Source organism: Trachemys scripta, chromosome 1, assembly GCF_013100865.1.
Source record: "Trachemys scripta elegans isolate TJP31775 chromosome 1, CAS_Tse_1.0, whole genome shotgun sequence".
Taxonomy (NCBI): domain Eukaryota; kingdom Metazoa; phylum Chordata; order Testudines; family Emydidae; genus Trachemys; species Trachemys scripta.
The window spans coordinates 70,720,782-70,736,907 of record NC_048298.1 but is presented as its reverse complement, the minus strand read 5'-3'; the positions used below and the strand labels follow the sequence as shown (position 1 = coordinate 70,736,907).

Sequence of the window (16,126 nt, the reverse complement as noted above, 5' to 3'; positions counted from 1 at the left end):
TTTGAAACCTCAAAAGTTGCTGTTAAATAGAATTGTCCTCCTCTGGGCAGATCTATCAAAATGAGTAAAGTGTCATATAAAGAAAACAACAACAACGAGATGGTGTGTAAAGTGGCCATTAAGAAAAACAAAAATAGAATAAGATTCAACTACTATTTTTTAAGTATTCAGAATCTGTAGCATGCCTTTTAATTTTGCTCACTTTTTTGTTTGGGGGAATCGCCATCTGGATTCATTTTTGTATCTTGAACAGTTTTAGGATTGTAGCATTGTCCCATTTTTCCACTTGTCCCACTCTATTTAGCAGTTTATTTTACCATCATTAGAAATGTTGAATTCTTAAATGTACTTTCTACTACTACTTTGGTAGATTGTGAGGTATGTCTAATGCCCCAGCAACACTACAGCCATAACGGAGTCGGGGATCTCGTTGCAACTGTGTCCAAGACTTTAACTCACTTTCAGAGATCCTACAATTCTGAACTGCATTGCCAAACTGGAAGGCAATCATATGGACAACAGATCCCCAGATTTGGTTCGAGCTGTAGTGTAGCTGGGGCCAATGAGAGTTATCAGTCTGCAGACTACAAAGAACAGTTCATCTTACACTGCTGGTGCATGGAAACAGGGCCGGCTCCAGGCACCAGCTTGGCAAGCAGGTGCTTGGGGTGGACACTCTGGAGAGGGGCGGTAATTCGGCAGATGCTTCCTCACTCCCACTCGGAGCGAAGGACCTCCCGCCGAAGTGCCGCCGCAGATCGTGATCGTGGCTTTTTTTTTTTTTTTTTTTTTTTTGGCTGCTTGGGGCGGCCAAAACCCTGGAGTTGGCCCTGTATGGAAATACCATAAAGGATTGATGAGAGCTGGAAACATTTAGACGTAGAGAGAGAGTTGCAATTTATAAGTATTATGAACCCATCACATCTTATTTCTTGTGAAAAATATCACAACAGATTGCTTCTCTTTTGCACACATGATGTCAGGGTACAGTGTTATAAACTCAGTTCATGTTTAATTTTTAATGTGATCCATATCTCTCTGACTTCTAAGAGACAGGAATTCTGCCATTACAGTTGCCAGATTATAGTGCCATTAGTACCGTGTAATGCTGAAAGTGGAGACAGAAAGCAGACCACCTCTTGAAAGCGTTTTATGATAAACAGTAAACTAAAGAGACACTGAAACTATATTTTTAACTCTGTGTGAATCAATGATTTTTTTTAAAAAACCATTATTTTTAACTGGCCAGATAATGTACTATGCTTTGGTATACAGACATAAAATGTCTGGAACAGAACAAACAGTACCATGTCACTAAATAACTGGAGGCTGATACATGCACTGTGGAGAGGATACAACCAGTTTCTATTGGGCAGAAAATCAAGGCTATGTGCACACACATAAACTGCTTCTCACTCTCCTGGTACAATAAATAGCACCTGGCTATCGCCCAAGAGCTATGTGAAAAGAGGGAGAAAAGCCAGGGTAATATTGAGATAAAACTTGTAATTTTAAAAAATAGCCAATGTGAGAAACTAAACTCTCCCTGTAGTTTGTTGTAGTGGTTAAATACCATTATTACTTTTACTTATATCAGGGATTGTTTGGGAGAAACTGCTCCTCTTGTGTTCCCAACCTTCCTCCTCTTGTTTCACCAGCTGCGAGCTGGTGTCTGCTCTAAAACAAAGGCAGCACAGAACACTTTTCACTTGGGTGTGCATAAAATATTATCTACAGTAGACAATGGCCAATATAAAGTGTTGCCTAGAGAGAACACTATTCAGTTGAAGAGAAAAGCTGTTTTAACTTTCTCCAGCTCTGGCACCCTTGCTGAAATCAACAGCACAAGCTCGTAGTCTCTCAGATGTACTACAGTGATGCCACTGGATTATTCATCTTCTGAAAATGTACCATCTGCCACCACAGCAAAGTATGTTAATAAAAGTGTAGCAATGGGAAAAAAATAAACTTCCTCAACAAGGTTTTTCAATTTTCTGTATTTCACCAACCAATAAAATAGCAACATATTATTTAAAATAACTATGTAGAGCCGCATGCTGAACTATTGCCCTTTCCAAATATTAATTTGTGTTTGTTTGTTTTTTACGTCACATTGCTTTCACAAAAACAATAGTATTTTGGTCATTAAAAGTTTGTTTCTCAATTAAATTAAGCATGTGCTTAAGTGTTTTGCTGAACAGGAAAGGACTTAAGCATACACTTAAATGTTTTGTTGAACTAGCCCTACTCCTTAAAATTTATGACTGGGGAAAGTGGATCAGACCCTATATAGTCTACTCAAATCGCCTGAAAATAAATTTAAATGGATAATAGTCACAACCTTTTAGAGCACATCCTCATATTTACAAGACATCAGGACCACAGAATCTGGTTGTTGTTTTTTGTTTTGTTTTTTTATAACAAAGGAAAGGTGCATTTCTGGTCTCTTCACTTACTATTTTGTATTATCAGATCATCAGATTTATTGCCATTATAATTTCCACACAGGCCACAAGGTTTCCCTTTATGTTCTTCTGTCAGTTTAATATAAATACCAGAGCTTCCGTCCCAAGCAAGAGAAAAACCAAAGGTAGTTTTCACCAGAATATAGTCGGCCAGCCTCTCAATGAAAACATTTCCAATTGTCTGAGGCAATGTCAATCTGGAAAAATAGAACAACCCATTTTAAACACGACAAGTGAGACTAGAACTAGAAAAAGATCACATAAAATGTCACCTTCCAACTCATTAGATCTCTTCCCAGTGTGTCCTCAAAGTCTGTTTACTTTTCTGTCAAAAATATGTTTTCAATATCTGTCACTCCTGTTACTTTGCGCAATCAATTCAGTGAAATGGATTATTTTCTGGCACATACACAATCAATACAGTATTGATGCATAAACCAGAAAGAACCTACATTGACTTTCAAATCCCATGGTGCGTTTGCAGCACTGCTGTGTTAGGAAAGACATCTTTTTACTTGTAAACTGAATAGTTTTGACATGGGAGTAATTGACAGAGACATTAAGCATGGGATCCATGAAGTCATTCATACAGTTCCTTTTTAGAGTCTAAGTGCACTTTTAATTCATTTGTAAACAGAAGCAGCAACAGGTAGATGTGCCCAAAAACTTTAAAAAATATCAGTTACTGACAGGGTAATGACATGGAGCCATATCCTTCAAGTTTTCAATACAGACAACTCCCTTTGAAGTCAATAACTGTTCTGTACATAGCATGTGTGTAGAATAAGACCCTTGCTTAATCAAAGATTAAATAGCACAGAAAACATTACTAGCCATGTACAGTATATCCTCTAATATGCCTGTAGCTCTGTCCAGTTAGTGGGGACAGCTATGTTTGGATTTCCACCAGTCTCTAGTATTGCAGAATCTCTGTCTTCAAAGGTTGCTGCTTCTGGGACTAATGGCAATATCCTTGTAGCTACCAGGTGTAACAACTCAGACGTGAGAACACCAGATCTACTCATCGACCCTTATATTTGAAACAAAGATGGGTAAACCTGATAGAGTTCAGGGTTTGGTGTATCTCAAAAACTATTTTGGGCTTCAAAATGGTAACACAGAAGGAACTTAAGGACCCTGATGAATTCAATTTGGACTTCTCTACAATGGGGCAATGCACTCAGCATGGACAATGACTGACTGTCATATTTTAAATAATATCAGGGTTGACCAAGGGTTAACCAAGACTAGCTAACACCATTTTTAAAAAGACAGTCCAATAATTAACATATTATAACACCATGCATTTTCCCAGTGTAGAAAAACTTTCAGTCAAGGGACAGACACGTGAAAAATCAGAAATCAGATGCCTTGTAGAGGCCTACCACTGAAAATAACAAAATTAATAGGCTAACTCAGACAGGTGTGAGTGAACAACTCGCTCGACGTTTCAATAGAGTTAAGTTCCTTTCATCAAATCTGAATTTGACTTACCGGTAATAATTATAACCTCTGTGTCTTACCATATGACGTCTGAGGGTATGTCTTCACTGCAGGGTTATGCCAAGCTCTTACCTGATATTGCCCCTAGTCCCTATCCCATCCACACACAAAAAACTCTCCCTAAGTTTAGTGGTACTTTCAGCCCAGGCTAGCTGGCGCGGCTGTGGGTGTAGATTAGCGTATAGGCTCCACTTTCACTCGGGCTGGTAACCAGCCCACTTTGCAGTGAGGATGCAGGCTAAATTACTCGAGTGCCTTCCCACAATTCCAATACTTCATTTCTGTGGTAAGATGTTCCAAAAACAGTCAGTTCATTTACCTGATTCCTTCTTTTCTTACTTCATGTCCCACAACAACTATTTCATCCTGGCTTGAAAAAAATAAGCTGATTGACCGCAGACAAGAATACACCGAACCATCACACTGGGGGCTGTTATGAACCTTGAGAGGAGAAGAACACACACGTGCACTAACAACAAATGTGGTTTTCTGCTCAATATTTCCATACTACTCTTAATAAATTTACACATATAATATTTTACATTTCTACACACCTCTCACTGAAGGATCCCAAAGAACTTTAGAAATAAATATTTAAACAATACAAGGGATCACTAATACAGGGATATACATGGTTAGAAGACCACTTTGCCCCGTGCTGCTATGAAACCCAGTAACTGTTTAACAGCACCCAGCATCATTACATAGCAGCTTAAGACAGAAAAAAGAACTGGAATATTTTATCCAATTGAAACTGCAGAGAGAATTTAGTTTAGGCAGAATATAATTACCTAGTTATGGGTTTGGGAATGATACTGAGGGGAACACCCCAGAAAAGTGCAAGTTGGCCTTTATTGCCCAAAGGCATGTGTCCTCTGAAAGATGGGACCGCCAGCAACACAATAGCCCCAGCACCGTATGGGCACTCTCAATATTGACCTAGAAAAAAAGACTGGCATCTATTGAATCATCAGCGTCCCTTCCTGCAGCAAGTAGGGGTTTATTTGGAGGTGTTCCATCCAAGTATTGATTCTGCTTGGTCCCGCTTGGTTTGAGAGTTCTGTCAACAACTTATATCAGCAAAAAAATGCTTTTGCCAGCACAGAGATATCAAAAAATAATAATCCCCCCTCTAACTGGCATTACTATACCAACAAAAGTTTTTCATGTAATCCTGCTCAAGGCAGATATGCAGACCCAAAAAAACCCTAATATATTCTATAGCACAAAAGTTTAGCTCAATGAACATCTTCTCTCCTAATCAATTTCTCTTTTCAGATCTTTACACTGGGGATATCTGGAAGCCTCTATGAAATCCTGTGTGGTCATCTATGCCCAAAACTAGTCCAGTCCACCTGTCCTGGTCAAACCACATTTAATGTAAGTAGAATCTCTATATTTCAGAAAACCTCCTCAACTCATATTTGTCTCTATAACTACCACTTGCAGTTTTACAAATCTGTCATGGAAACAATTTCTTTATCAGTTATCAGAGTTACTATCTTTGGAATAATACCAGTCTTAACTTCATTTGTACGTAACAAATGATGCTATTCAACATTTGACATCAGAGCACTGATCACTAACATTAAATGATTCAATCTGGGGCTAATGAAGGAGACAGTCAACTACTTTGAAGTCAGGAGAAAAGTTCCCCATATTTGCCTAAAGAGATCATTTTATAATACAGTTTACTTTATATTTCAGGGATTTGTAGATGTTATTGCATGTGTACTTTCAGAGTTTTTGATCAGCACATTCTATAAATCTAAAAAGTAAATAAACCACCTTTTGATCCATTTACTGTCTCTGTTGAATTATTTTTGTTATGCTATAACACAAGTTCTATGTTATATAAATCTTTTGCATTTCATTTCAAAATCCATATTCACACACTTACCCATACAGTGTACTGAGGTTCTGGAGCACTGCAATCTTTTGCAAAAATGTAGGAACAATTTCCTGGGAAATAGTAGTAGATGCCATCAAATGTTTCAAAGTGATACTGTCCCCACGATTTGCAAATTCCATCTCGATCCTTGCCATCATTAGGTACTGGGGAGAATAAATAAGATGAGCTTATAAAATGCAAAATAACAACAAAATTACACAAGTGTCAGAGACATGTACAAAAGTAAGATATTACATGCATAATAGATAAATAAAACTATCTTCTGGGCTGATGTATGCTCATCATTCAAGAAATGAGATTAAGACAAGTTTTAAAACTCTTAGGTGGGAACTGTGGACCAGTAAAGCCAATGGAAATTTTGCCATTGACATCAATGGACCCTGGATTTCACCTTTAAATTATAACTAGGAATGGACCAATGGGTAGAGCTGGGCAAAATTTTTGGACCCAAACTTTTTTTTTTAGAGAAAAAAGGCAGATTCGGTGACAATTAATCATTTCATGAATTCATGTTGATTTCACCTTTTTTGGGGGGGGAGGAAGGGGATAGCGAAAATTCTGGGGTGGGGAGAAATCAGAACTTTTTATTTTGACATTTTTAAACTAAACATTATGATTTTTCATTTTGAAACATTTTTATTTGAAATTTCCTTTAATTTTGGTTTTAAAATTTAAATATATCTGAAAATGATTGAAATTGAAATGAAACATTTTGTTTCAAATAAAACATTTTGTTTAACACAAAATGAGTTTTGTTTTCAACTTGTTGAAATTGCCAGTGAACCAAAAAAAATCCATTATCCACAAAACTCTACAAAGGAGAGGATGATCATATCATTTAAGTTTAGGTCAGTGGTTGGTGTATGGGCTCAGGGTGAACCAAGGCTAAGATTTTGGTTCAGTTTCAACAGCCGCTTTGGCCTACCATCTCAGCTGACACAAGTCAGTGCAGTTCCATTGAATTCAATGGAGCTACATTGGTTGACACCAGCTGAGGTTCTAGGCCTGACCTTAGAAAGTCCCTCCATGGCTGCTGTTGCAGATATTCTACAGAGTCTGAGGAATCACGATAGGGACAAACAACTTCTACCCCAATTCTACTACCAATAGATTACACCTGCCAAAACTTGTCCCATTAAAATATTTGAACATCCTGTCTTCAGAATGGGCAATAGGGCACTTTAAGTGGAGATGCAGTGATATTTTTGGTGACACTGCTAAGTAAGTAAAAGCAGATATGGTACATTATGATGCACTGGGATACTGTTACAAGTATTAATAAAATTCAGGAACATCTGATGCTCTTCTGTACTCCCATATCTCACTCTGAAATACAGCATTTGAGCCACCCAGCCTCCTTTTAGAATTACAGCTTGATTATAAGGCAATTGCAAAGTGCTCTGAACAGGTATTATTTTAACAAACTTGCCCCTAAATCTCACTCTGATCTGAAACTCAATTCCATTGCCGATTACTGAAACTTACCAATTTGGCACCTTTCACCATGAGCCTGAAACATCTGACAATCACATACACCCGCCTCTGTGCAAACTGCTCCATTAAGACATTCTTGAGGACAAGAGACTGAAAGAAAACATAGCAGCCTTCCACGTTAAAGTTATTTTTCAAACACTTATAAAGACAAATACCATTTGAAAATATAGACCAGGCAGAGAATACTGTCTCGCTCTCCCATTTCACTTACAAAGAAACACTTTTAAAACTAACACCTCTATATGATTCACCATGATTTGTATTCATGGATATGAAAGAAACCAAAAACTCCATCTTGTCTTAAGAAAGTGACACTGTTCAGCTCATTTGATCATTTTTGCATGCTGGATGCTAGATAACAGCGATGGGAATGTATCATCTGTAAAACCCCTTCAATTCACTCCGAACAAACTGAAGAGTTTGATTGACACCTAGAATCTTCTAAAAGAGGCTTTAGGTTGGTCTTCCATGGACAACTGCTATTATCAATCCCACTCAGCATACCTACTCAACCTGACAAGGCCCAGAAGTGACACACAAGAAAACTGGGAGTGGAAATAACTGTAAAGCAGTGAAGGATTTGTTTCATTAGGTGCTTGGGTGCCACATTAACAGGTACATTAAAAACTGATTGTTTTTAATAACTATTTTCTGTGATTTAGCAAGTCAGAAGTACAAGTTACCATAACAAAATTAGATAGCACTGAGTTTTGCATGGGAGGTAAATACTATCAAAAGTTACACCATCTCTGGTAACAAGGGATAGTTGATGGGTAGATGGCATTTTACTGAAATCCTTTCAAACAGGTAGTGAATTACTAACATGGTACTGACCTCCTGATGGACTTTGCCCCTGAGTAAGGTCCCCATGAAGGTGAGACCCAGCAGAATCTGCTCCAGTCTATCCGAGAAACAAAAAAGCAAAACCAGAGTGTTAATACTTCATAAACGGTCTGACTAATTCAATTCTAGAGATTTTGAAGCAATTTTAGGATAAGACAATTACTTTAATACATAAAATGATCTTGCGTGTATATAGAGCTTTTGATCCAAGAGAATCCCAAAGCACTTTGTAAACACTAGGTAAAATTGTAAACCATCTGTAAGGAATTACTTTCTCCATCACCGAAATGCAGTGCTCCCTGGGGTGGAACACAGCAACAGAGATATCAGAAGAAGGACAAGGAGCATAGCTCACTGAGATACTAGCACAAGACTAGCCATCTGCCCCAAGCAGGCACTCAGCACTTTATGTGGCTTCCTAGCATCCCAAATGCTAACCCCCACACTCCTGTGCCAGTGAACAAGTTGCTTTCTCCAGGACTGGCAAATGGCAGGAATTTACAGGAGTTTGTATCTCTCACTGACACACAACAAAATCCTAGTTCATAGAAGAGTAAACTCATCCCAGATGGAATAATTGTCAGGTCTACTCCCTGACCTCCTACCTCCCTGAGTTATCTTAACAGCAATGAGGCAATGGAACTGGGGATGGTCTTCGGAGGCACAGGCTCTGCCCTGGGAACCTGCTGCACAGCCCAGGAGCATTGCCCAATAACAACACTATTTGCAAAATTGTTTGGCTATGGTTTCATTATTGTGCTTTTCACCAAACAGTCACTCCCAAGTTTCTGTTTGCTCTCACAAAAGATTTAACAAAGACCCTCGTCCCCACGGTGTGTGTTAGGGTGGGTAATTCATGAAGCATTTTGCTAAGAATGAATGAGGCTGTGGATTTAAGTTTGAGGAAAGCAGGTATGGAAAAGCTTCTCCTCCTCATCCCTGTCTTGTTATTACCATTTCCATTCTCCTTTACAAAGACCTCATTGTGACAACAGCAAAGCCCCGTTGCAGAAAGGAGGGGGATTTTTGCCCCCCTTTCTTTCTGTGGTATAACCTACCTCAGCTGCTAAGAGATCTCTTTTCTGTCGAGTTGCATTAAACTGGTTTCTGGAAGAAAACAAAAAGGATCTTGTATAATCAAAGGTCCCTGAGCAACCTGAATAAGTGGTTCCCTAGGGAGAGGTGTCTCTCTCTGATTTCCAGCACGTTATCAAAGAGGTCTTTCTTGGGTTAACATTTAAAAAGGTGACTTTTTTCTTTTCATAGTCTCGTTTTACAAAATTCAAGAGTGATCAGATCTCTGCTCTTGAACACAGGCTACTTGTTCAAGGAGGTACCTGGTATTTATGGGGGAGGGGAGATAAGCAAATTGGGCTTATAATATGGGACACAAAATAGTGAAGTTCTTTCCTTAGATGCCTGAATGGTACACGTGTTGTTGAGGGGCACCAGTGCTATTTGCATGTGCAGTAGTCATGGTATTAAAAGTGTACAGTTACCTTCCAATGGTAACTAAATTACAATAGGCAATAATTAAATTAATTTCAGAAATAATGGCCTCAATCTACAAAATACACTTTGTTTTATTTAACAGGCCAGATTTTGTACAATATAGTGTGTGATCACTACATGTACTAGAAGTCATTAGATGTCCATAGCTGAGTTCTAATCCTGCTTCTATTGAATGGCAAAGTTTCCATTGACTTCAATGGGATCAGGAAGATACCCTAGTTTTGTTTTGGTTTGAACTATTACATACAACTTTCCTTGCAAGTGCTTTTTTCAGACTGAGAAAATGAATTATCATCACTGAGACTATATTTATTGTATAACACATTTTATTTGTGGGGAAATTCCTTTCTGTGTGTCACTAGAATTTTATTATTTTTATCCTGAAACTAAAATGATCTACTGGTATTTAATTAATGTACATTTTATCAGATATGAGAATAGTCATGTAAGAAACTCATCCTGTGAACTTACTTGGGCCCCGGTGGAACACCATCTTTTTGTGATTACTAAAGAATTGCACTTGTTTTTCAAAAAAGGATTCACACGTTTAATCACCAGCTCTTTGGGAAGAGTTATTAAAGGGAAGAAATACTTTAGGTCTAAGTTACTAAAAGTCAGAGGTGTTCTACACAAGGCCGTATTGTATTTCCTATACTTCCATCATATTAGACAAGCCTTACTGATTTCACCTACATTTGCTTTTAAAACTCTGCAAATGAGGAACGCACACTCACCTTGGTGTTCTTCGCAAAAGAGAAAACTCGCAATAGGATCCTGTTGGATAAAAAGTGATGGAATTAAACCATTTTTTTCTCCATTTCACATGAAGACAAATGTTTAGCTGACTTTGGATTAAGAAACAAGAGTGAGTTTTGTCCTTTAGAAGAGGGCTAATGACAATAAGTTTTCCAGAAAGCATTTATGCAGCCCTTGCATCTCCCTGCCAGCAAAGTTACTCCCTGCCAGGAAAGATAGAAACACTTTTTTTCTGAGTGATTGATGTCTTTCTCTTCAGAATCTGATCCTGAGAAGTGCTGAGAACCTACAATTTCCAATGGGCCCAATCCTACAAAGTGCTAAGCACCCTTGACTCCCATCATCGACAGTGGAAGTGATGAATGCTCAGCCCCTTGCAGGATCAGACTAAAGCTCATCAAATATGGAAGGTGCTCAGAACCTCTCAGGATCAGGCTTCAATGTAATGCTTTTCTGAACATAATTATAAACCTTTAGTCCAATATGTTTAAATCTCTCTCTAGATTTCATGCAGATTTACTTTCATTTTAAGAATATTTTTACTTTCAAGCTATGTGAAAGTTACAATGCTTGAAAAACCTCTGTTATCCTCAGAATCCTTTTTCTAAGCTGTCTATGGTATCTATTATTAGCATGTGTGATGACAACAGCTGGGAGAATTTATATAATCAGTTTGCCAAATATTTATTCTAGAGTTATAAAAAATGTTCAGACACACTGCAGGTGCAGTCCAAGTCTTGAGCAAACCCATATCCTGTTCATAACAATTAAGCCTACATCAATCTGATAACACATTTGACAATAATGAGAAGGAAGAAAGCCAAGAAAAATAATTTTGTTCTTTACCAATCATTCTGTATAAAATTCAAGCATTAAAGTCGGAATTAAAAAAAATCAAAGTCGTTTTTAGTTTCAAAAGCAGTAAAAGTGTGTGATGTAAATATATTAAGTCTGTATTACTGGTTTGTTTGTTTGTTTGTTTAATTAAGCCATGGGCAGTAGGAAATATTTGCTTTACAATGAAAGAAAAACAAGTAACCGTATTACTAAATTGTTAAGAGAAGTCTTTCTAAAAGGTTTTTAGTGTAAAACTTGAGCATAAAAGTTCTTACCTTGCAAAGAGAACAGCAGAGAATGAACCAAGAATATGCTCCAGGGTATCATTAAATTGAGTTTTCCCACAATATTCATTTCAGGGTCGCTTCTTAGTATGAAATATATCCAAATTGGTGGCCTTGACTATGATGGCATCTTAGAAATATGTGTCTCTGGAATGTATAAATCTTTTATAAATTTAGATATCTGAAAAATTTAAATAAGGCAGGGCAAAAAAAAAAAAAAAAAAAAAGAGGGAAGAGAATTCAAAAGAAACACCAAGCTTCCTAGCCACATCCAGCTTCTGGAGCTCTGGAAATGTTGCAGACAACTTTTTGGCTGTGCTTCTCTCATTAGTAATGCATGGTAACTCCTGACCAGAGCCTGTATTAGTTACACTTACACGAGACCTGCAAGGCTTATTGCTCTTTTGGACTGAATCAACCCTTTATAACATTCATGGATAGTGACATGGAAAGAAATTTTGCCATGTCATGATGCTTTGAAAGATTTTTCAAGCAGTTGTCATTTCACGTTTGTGTGTTTTGAAACTTGTGCTAATTAAAACTGCTGCCCTTTCTACCTTTTATTAAAATGAAAAAAAACTTTTAAGTTCAAACTTACAATAATGTTCTTGTAGAACGTACCGCTACATTGTTTTATTGACAAATATATTAAAGTATTCAACAAACATTTTAAATAAGAGACATTCATTTCCATTAAATAAATTACCTGGATTTTAACTACCTAGTGGAAGCAAATGAGTTTTTTTCCTTGTAACATTTTGATAGTGTCACAAAAGAAAACTGCCCAGAAATTTATAATTTTTTTTAAATAAAATGTGTTTTAAAATCTCATAGATAACAGAAAGAGAAAAACTGTTGGTGCAGGGGCATAAGTTTTTAGGAATTTTTTTCCATCCTCTTGACTATATTCTTCATCAAAATCTAATGTAAACAAAGGAAAGACACTACCTCATCTAGCCTAGAACTACACTAATCTTCCCTTCAAATTAATTGCAGATTTTAAAAAAAATCTGTATATCAAAACATGTACATTAATAATCCAAACAACCACTTGATCATAGTACTGTGCCTTCCCTTCCTCCTATCCCTTCCATAGCCAATTTAGTGTTTGTCATTATGTCTTAATTTAACCCAGGGTCAAACCGTGCAAACGCACACTACTGCATAGTATTCACTGACATACCATTCTTGCTGATTATAAATTCCTCAGTGTAAAAGATGAAGGATGAAATCTTGACCCAATGAAATCAATAGGAGTTTTGCCACTGACTTCAATGGGGCCAGGATTTCACCAATTACCTTTTATTTTTATGTAAAGCATCATTTAGGTTTATGGTGTGTGCGTCACAATAAAGAATACTGATGATTTCTGTACATATACATCAAGAAAATATGGTATTTACTGAGAAATTGTTACAAAGTATACTTACAGGGACCTAAAAAATAATTTGCTTTGTTCTGGGGTTTTGTTTTTGTTTGTTTTTTATTGATTACAAGCAACACACAAACGATTGTTGTAACTGAATGGTATAATTGTACAGTGATAATGTATTTAAGTATACCAATAGACAGAGATTAGAAAAACATATTTTCCTTTTAAAAAAAAATTACTTTGTGCTTTTGACAATACCATGATTAGCCAGTTTCCCCTGAGGCTCTTTCACACAGGGGCAGATTTAAAAATAAATAAAGAAAAAGAAAATGTTTTAGTAAAACCATAAGAATTGGCACTGGGACCCCAGGTCAGGTGTACTACTTGAAACTACCTTTAACTCATTGTTTACACATGAACTAGGGTGGTCTTTTTGTGCCTTTGACATGTTTAAAAGATGAAGCCAACAGCTTCCTCAAAACAAACTGGAGAATAACCCATCAGATTTCCACCCCAACCAATGCTGTATTGAGCCCATCAATGCAGCCCCCATTGCATGCCCCCTCCCCAAAAGTAACAACATGCAACATGTCTCTAAACTCATGCTGGAAAGCTATTTTAGACCCAAGTGACTTCAGAAGTTGAGGGCCTTGCATGGAAGTTGTCCTACCAGCAGTTCCCTTTCTTTTATCCATCTAGCTTGAGTGCCTTCGCTGACTGAGAGAGATGCAGTATTTCAAAAAGTCAGGCCTCAAGCCGCTTAAAGCTTTATAGTTCAAATTCACTACCTTAAACTTGACACAGAAACGAACAGGAAGCCAGTGCAGCAGCTAGAGCACTGGTGTTATGTACGGCTGGAAAAATGTATCAGTTACTAAACGGGCTGCCCTGTTGTACACCTGCTTCTCTGTCCAGGTTGATTTAAGCTGTAGTCCCATTTAGAGTGCATTACAGTAATCTAATCTCTATAGATGACTCTTAGCAATGAATATAACTTTTGAAAAACAAACTCCATGATGTATTTCTCCACATTTTGGTATTTTATAAAATGTATAGTAAAAAGTCATTTTAAGCATTCTGCTTATCTGTCCATTTTGTCTCATTTAGCCCATTTACTTCTTATCTTCTAGAGGAATCAATGAAAATATTTCCCAGTGCAAAATCATCTTCCCTACAACCCTTCCCCCATCTCACCCCTCCAACTGAAGACCTTGCCTTGGTGTCCTGGACTTTGCAGGCAAGGTGGTGTTTTCTAAGACACATCAGTGGTATATTTTGATTGATCAAAGGGATAATTTTTGAGTAACATATGCTCCAACACTGACTGAAAATCAGCCAGGATGAGTAAGAGAGTAGGTTGTTATCTGTGCCTTTGCACCTCTGCTCACTGCCAAGAAGGGAGCCACTTAGTGTGAATGATGAATGGACTCCTGTCTATTAAGAGCTGGACTGAGACCTCCCATTAATTTCACAGATCACCAAAAGGAGTTAATAGATGGCAATGACTTTTGATCATTACCTGCCTGTACGGACCCAAACCAACAATGCAGAGGTGAGAGGCTCCAAATTCTATTACCAATTCCCGAGCCATCTGGTCCTTTACATCAATTATTTTGGCCTTGTAAATATAGTCATCTTTCCTTTCTTCATCTCTTACAAAAGCAGAGATGTAAAGATAATCTGACCTCAGATTCTGCTATTCCCAAGCCCATACTTTAAATTATATATAAATACATCATACTTGCATAGCTCCACGGACGTAGAACTATTTCTATTACCTTATTTTAAAATAAAGTAACACATTAAATAGCGTCTGTTTAGAATTAAACCTAATCAGCCACCTAAAAATTATTCTATGTGTAAGTGAGATGACTGGAGTATTTGCTGCATATCAATACCTTCATGATTTGGTAGTTTTCTGAAGCTACTGTGAAATTATCTACTGAAAGAAGGGCCAATTCTTATGAATATAAAGTACCTCTGTAACAAAACATACCACTGTATATTATAAAATATAACTAATGTCATGGGTGAAAGTTGGGAGAGAGGTCATCATGTATCAGTCTTTCACTCTTCTTCCTCTCCACTTTCATTTCTATTCTCCTCTTCTCACATCACTGTTCCTATGTTGGCAATTCCTTTTCGCCATGACTTCAGAGCCAGGCATTTTGGTATTGATTCTTTCTCACCATCCCTTGTCCCCACCACAGTCTGATTCTCAGGGATTCTTTTAATTCTGTACACTCTTACCCAAAGATTATTTTTCCCACCACTACTACTCTGAAAATATGAGGAGACTTCTCTAATTTGAAGCTTTCATTTACTGAGTTTTAACACTCATCTGGAAAAGAAGAAGGCCTAGACATAACTTCCTTTTGTGTTGTGTACACACCAGTGACTCTGTCCTGAAAGTCTCATGGAACATCAACTGGGTAACCAATAACTGACTGATAACCAATGCATGAAGTTATTCTTACTGTTGTTTAGATGCTATTTAATGTGTCCAGCATTTAGTGCTAGAAAAAGACATGTTAATATCATACTTTACAGTATAGTGTATCTAGTTTCCTTTGTATTATTTCTTTGACCTTGCAAAAGCAGTGAAGACAGGCGAATAATATAAAAGAACCTAGAAATATTAGAAATACAGAAAGAACACAACAAAATTAGATTAATCTTGAAATAATGCAAAGTGAGAAATATTCCAGAACACACATACTTATTTGGACTGAGAAACTTAGAAAGCAATAGTGCTAAAAAGAGAATAGGAAATCATACTAGAAAACATGTTAGACATTAGTTTGCAATGTGTTATAGCTGCAAAAAGGCCCATGCAGGGTAGGCCTTCAAAACACAAACATAACAAGGCATATAGCAGCAAAGCAATAATCCTCCTCTCTACGATTCTAATACACCTGCACCCATAAAACTGCATTCATGTCTGGCAACTATATTACCAGAAAGACAGAGAAATTTGAGGAAACAAAGAGCAACAAAAGTCACTAGTGAAATAGGGGGATGACAGATAAGGTAAGGTTGTAACAGTCCAACAAGCATCCAAGGAAGGAAAGGAATTACTCAGCGAGGTAGACTGTGGTACAAGAGTCATGGGATTAAAATTAAGAAACGGGAAGGGGGGGGAAGGGGG

At 37.3% G+C, this 16,126-nt stretch overlaps 1 protein-coding gene across 1 annotated transcript in view; it reads right to left on the bottom strand.

The window, feature by feature from the left end:
* The window catches only part of OTOGL (otogelin like), a 138,004-nt gene extending 126,355 nt beyond the window's left edge, over window positions 1-11,649 (bottom strand). The window contains exons 1-8 of the mRNA XM_034763701.1: window positions 11,598-11,649; window positions 10,464-10,503; window positions 9,276-9,324; window positions 8,209-8,275; window positions 7,366-7,464; window positions 5,869-6,023; window positions 4,288-4,409; window positions 2,457-2,662 (exon numbers count right to left, since the gene is read on the bottom strand). Of these exons, the coding sequence (XP_034619592.1) occupies window positions 2,457-2,662; window positions 4,288-4,409; window positions 5,869-6,023; window positions 7,366-7,464; window positions 8,209-8,275; window positions 9,276-9,324; window positions 10,464-10,503; window positions 11,598-11,649 (790 nt within the window). The remainder of the gene's footprint in view (window positions 1-2,456; window positions 2,663-4,287; window positions 4,410-5,868; window positions 6,024-7,365; window positions 7,465-8,208; window positions 8,276-9,275; window positions 9,325-10,463; window positions 10,504-11,597) is intronic.
* Between the last annotated feature and the right edge of the window lie 4,477 nt (window positions 11,650-16,126).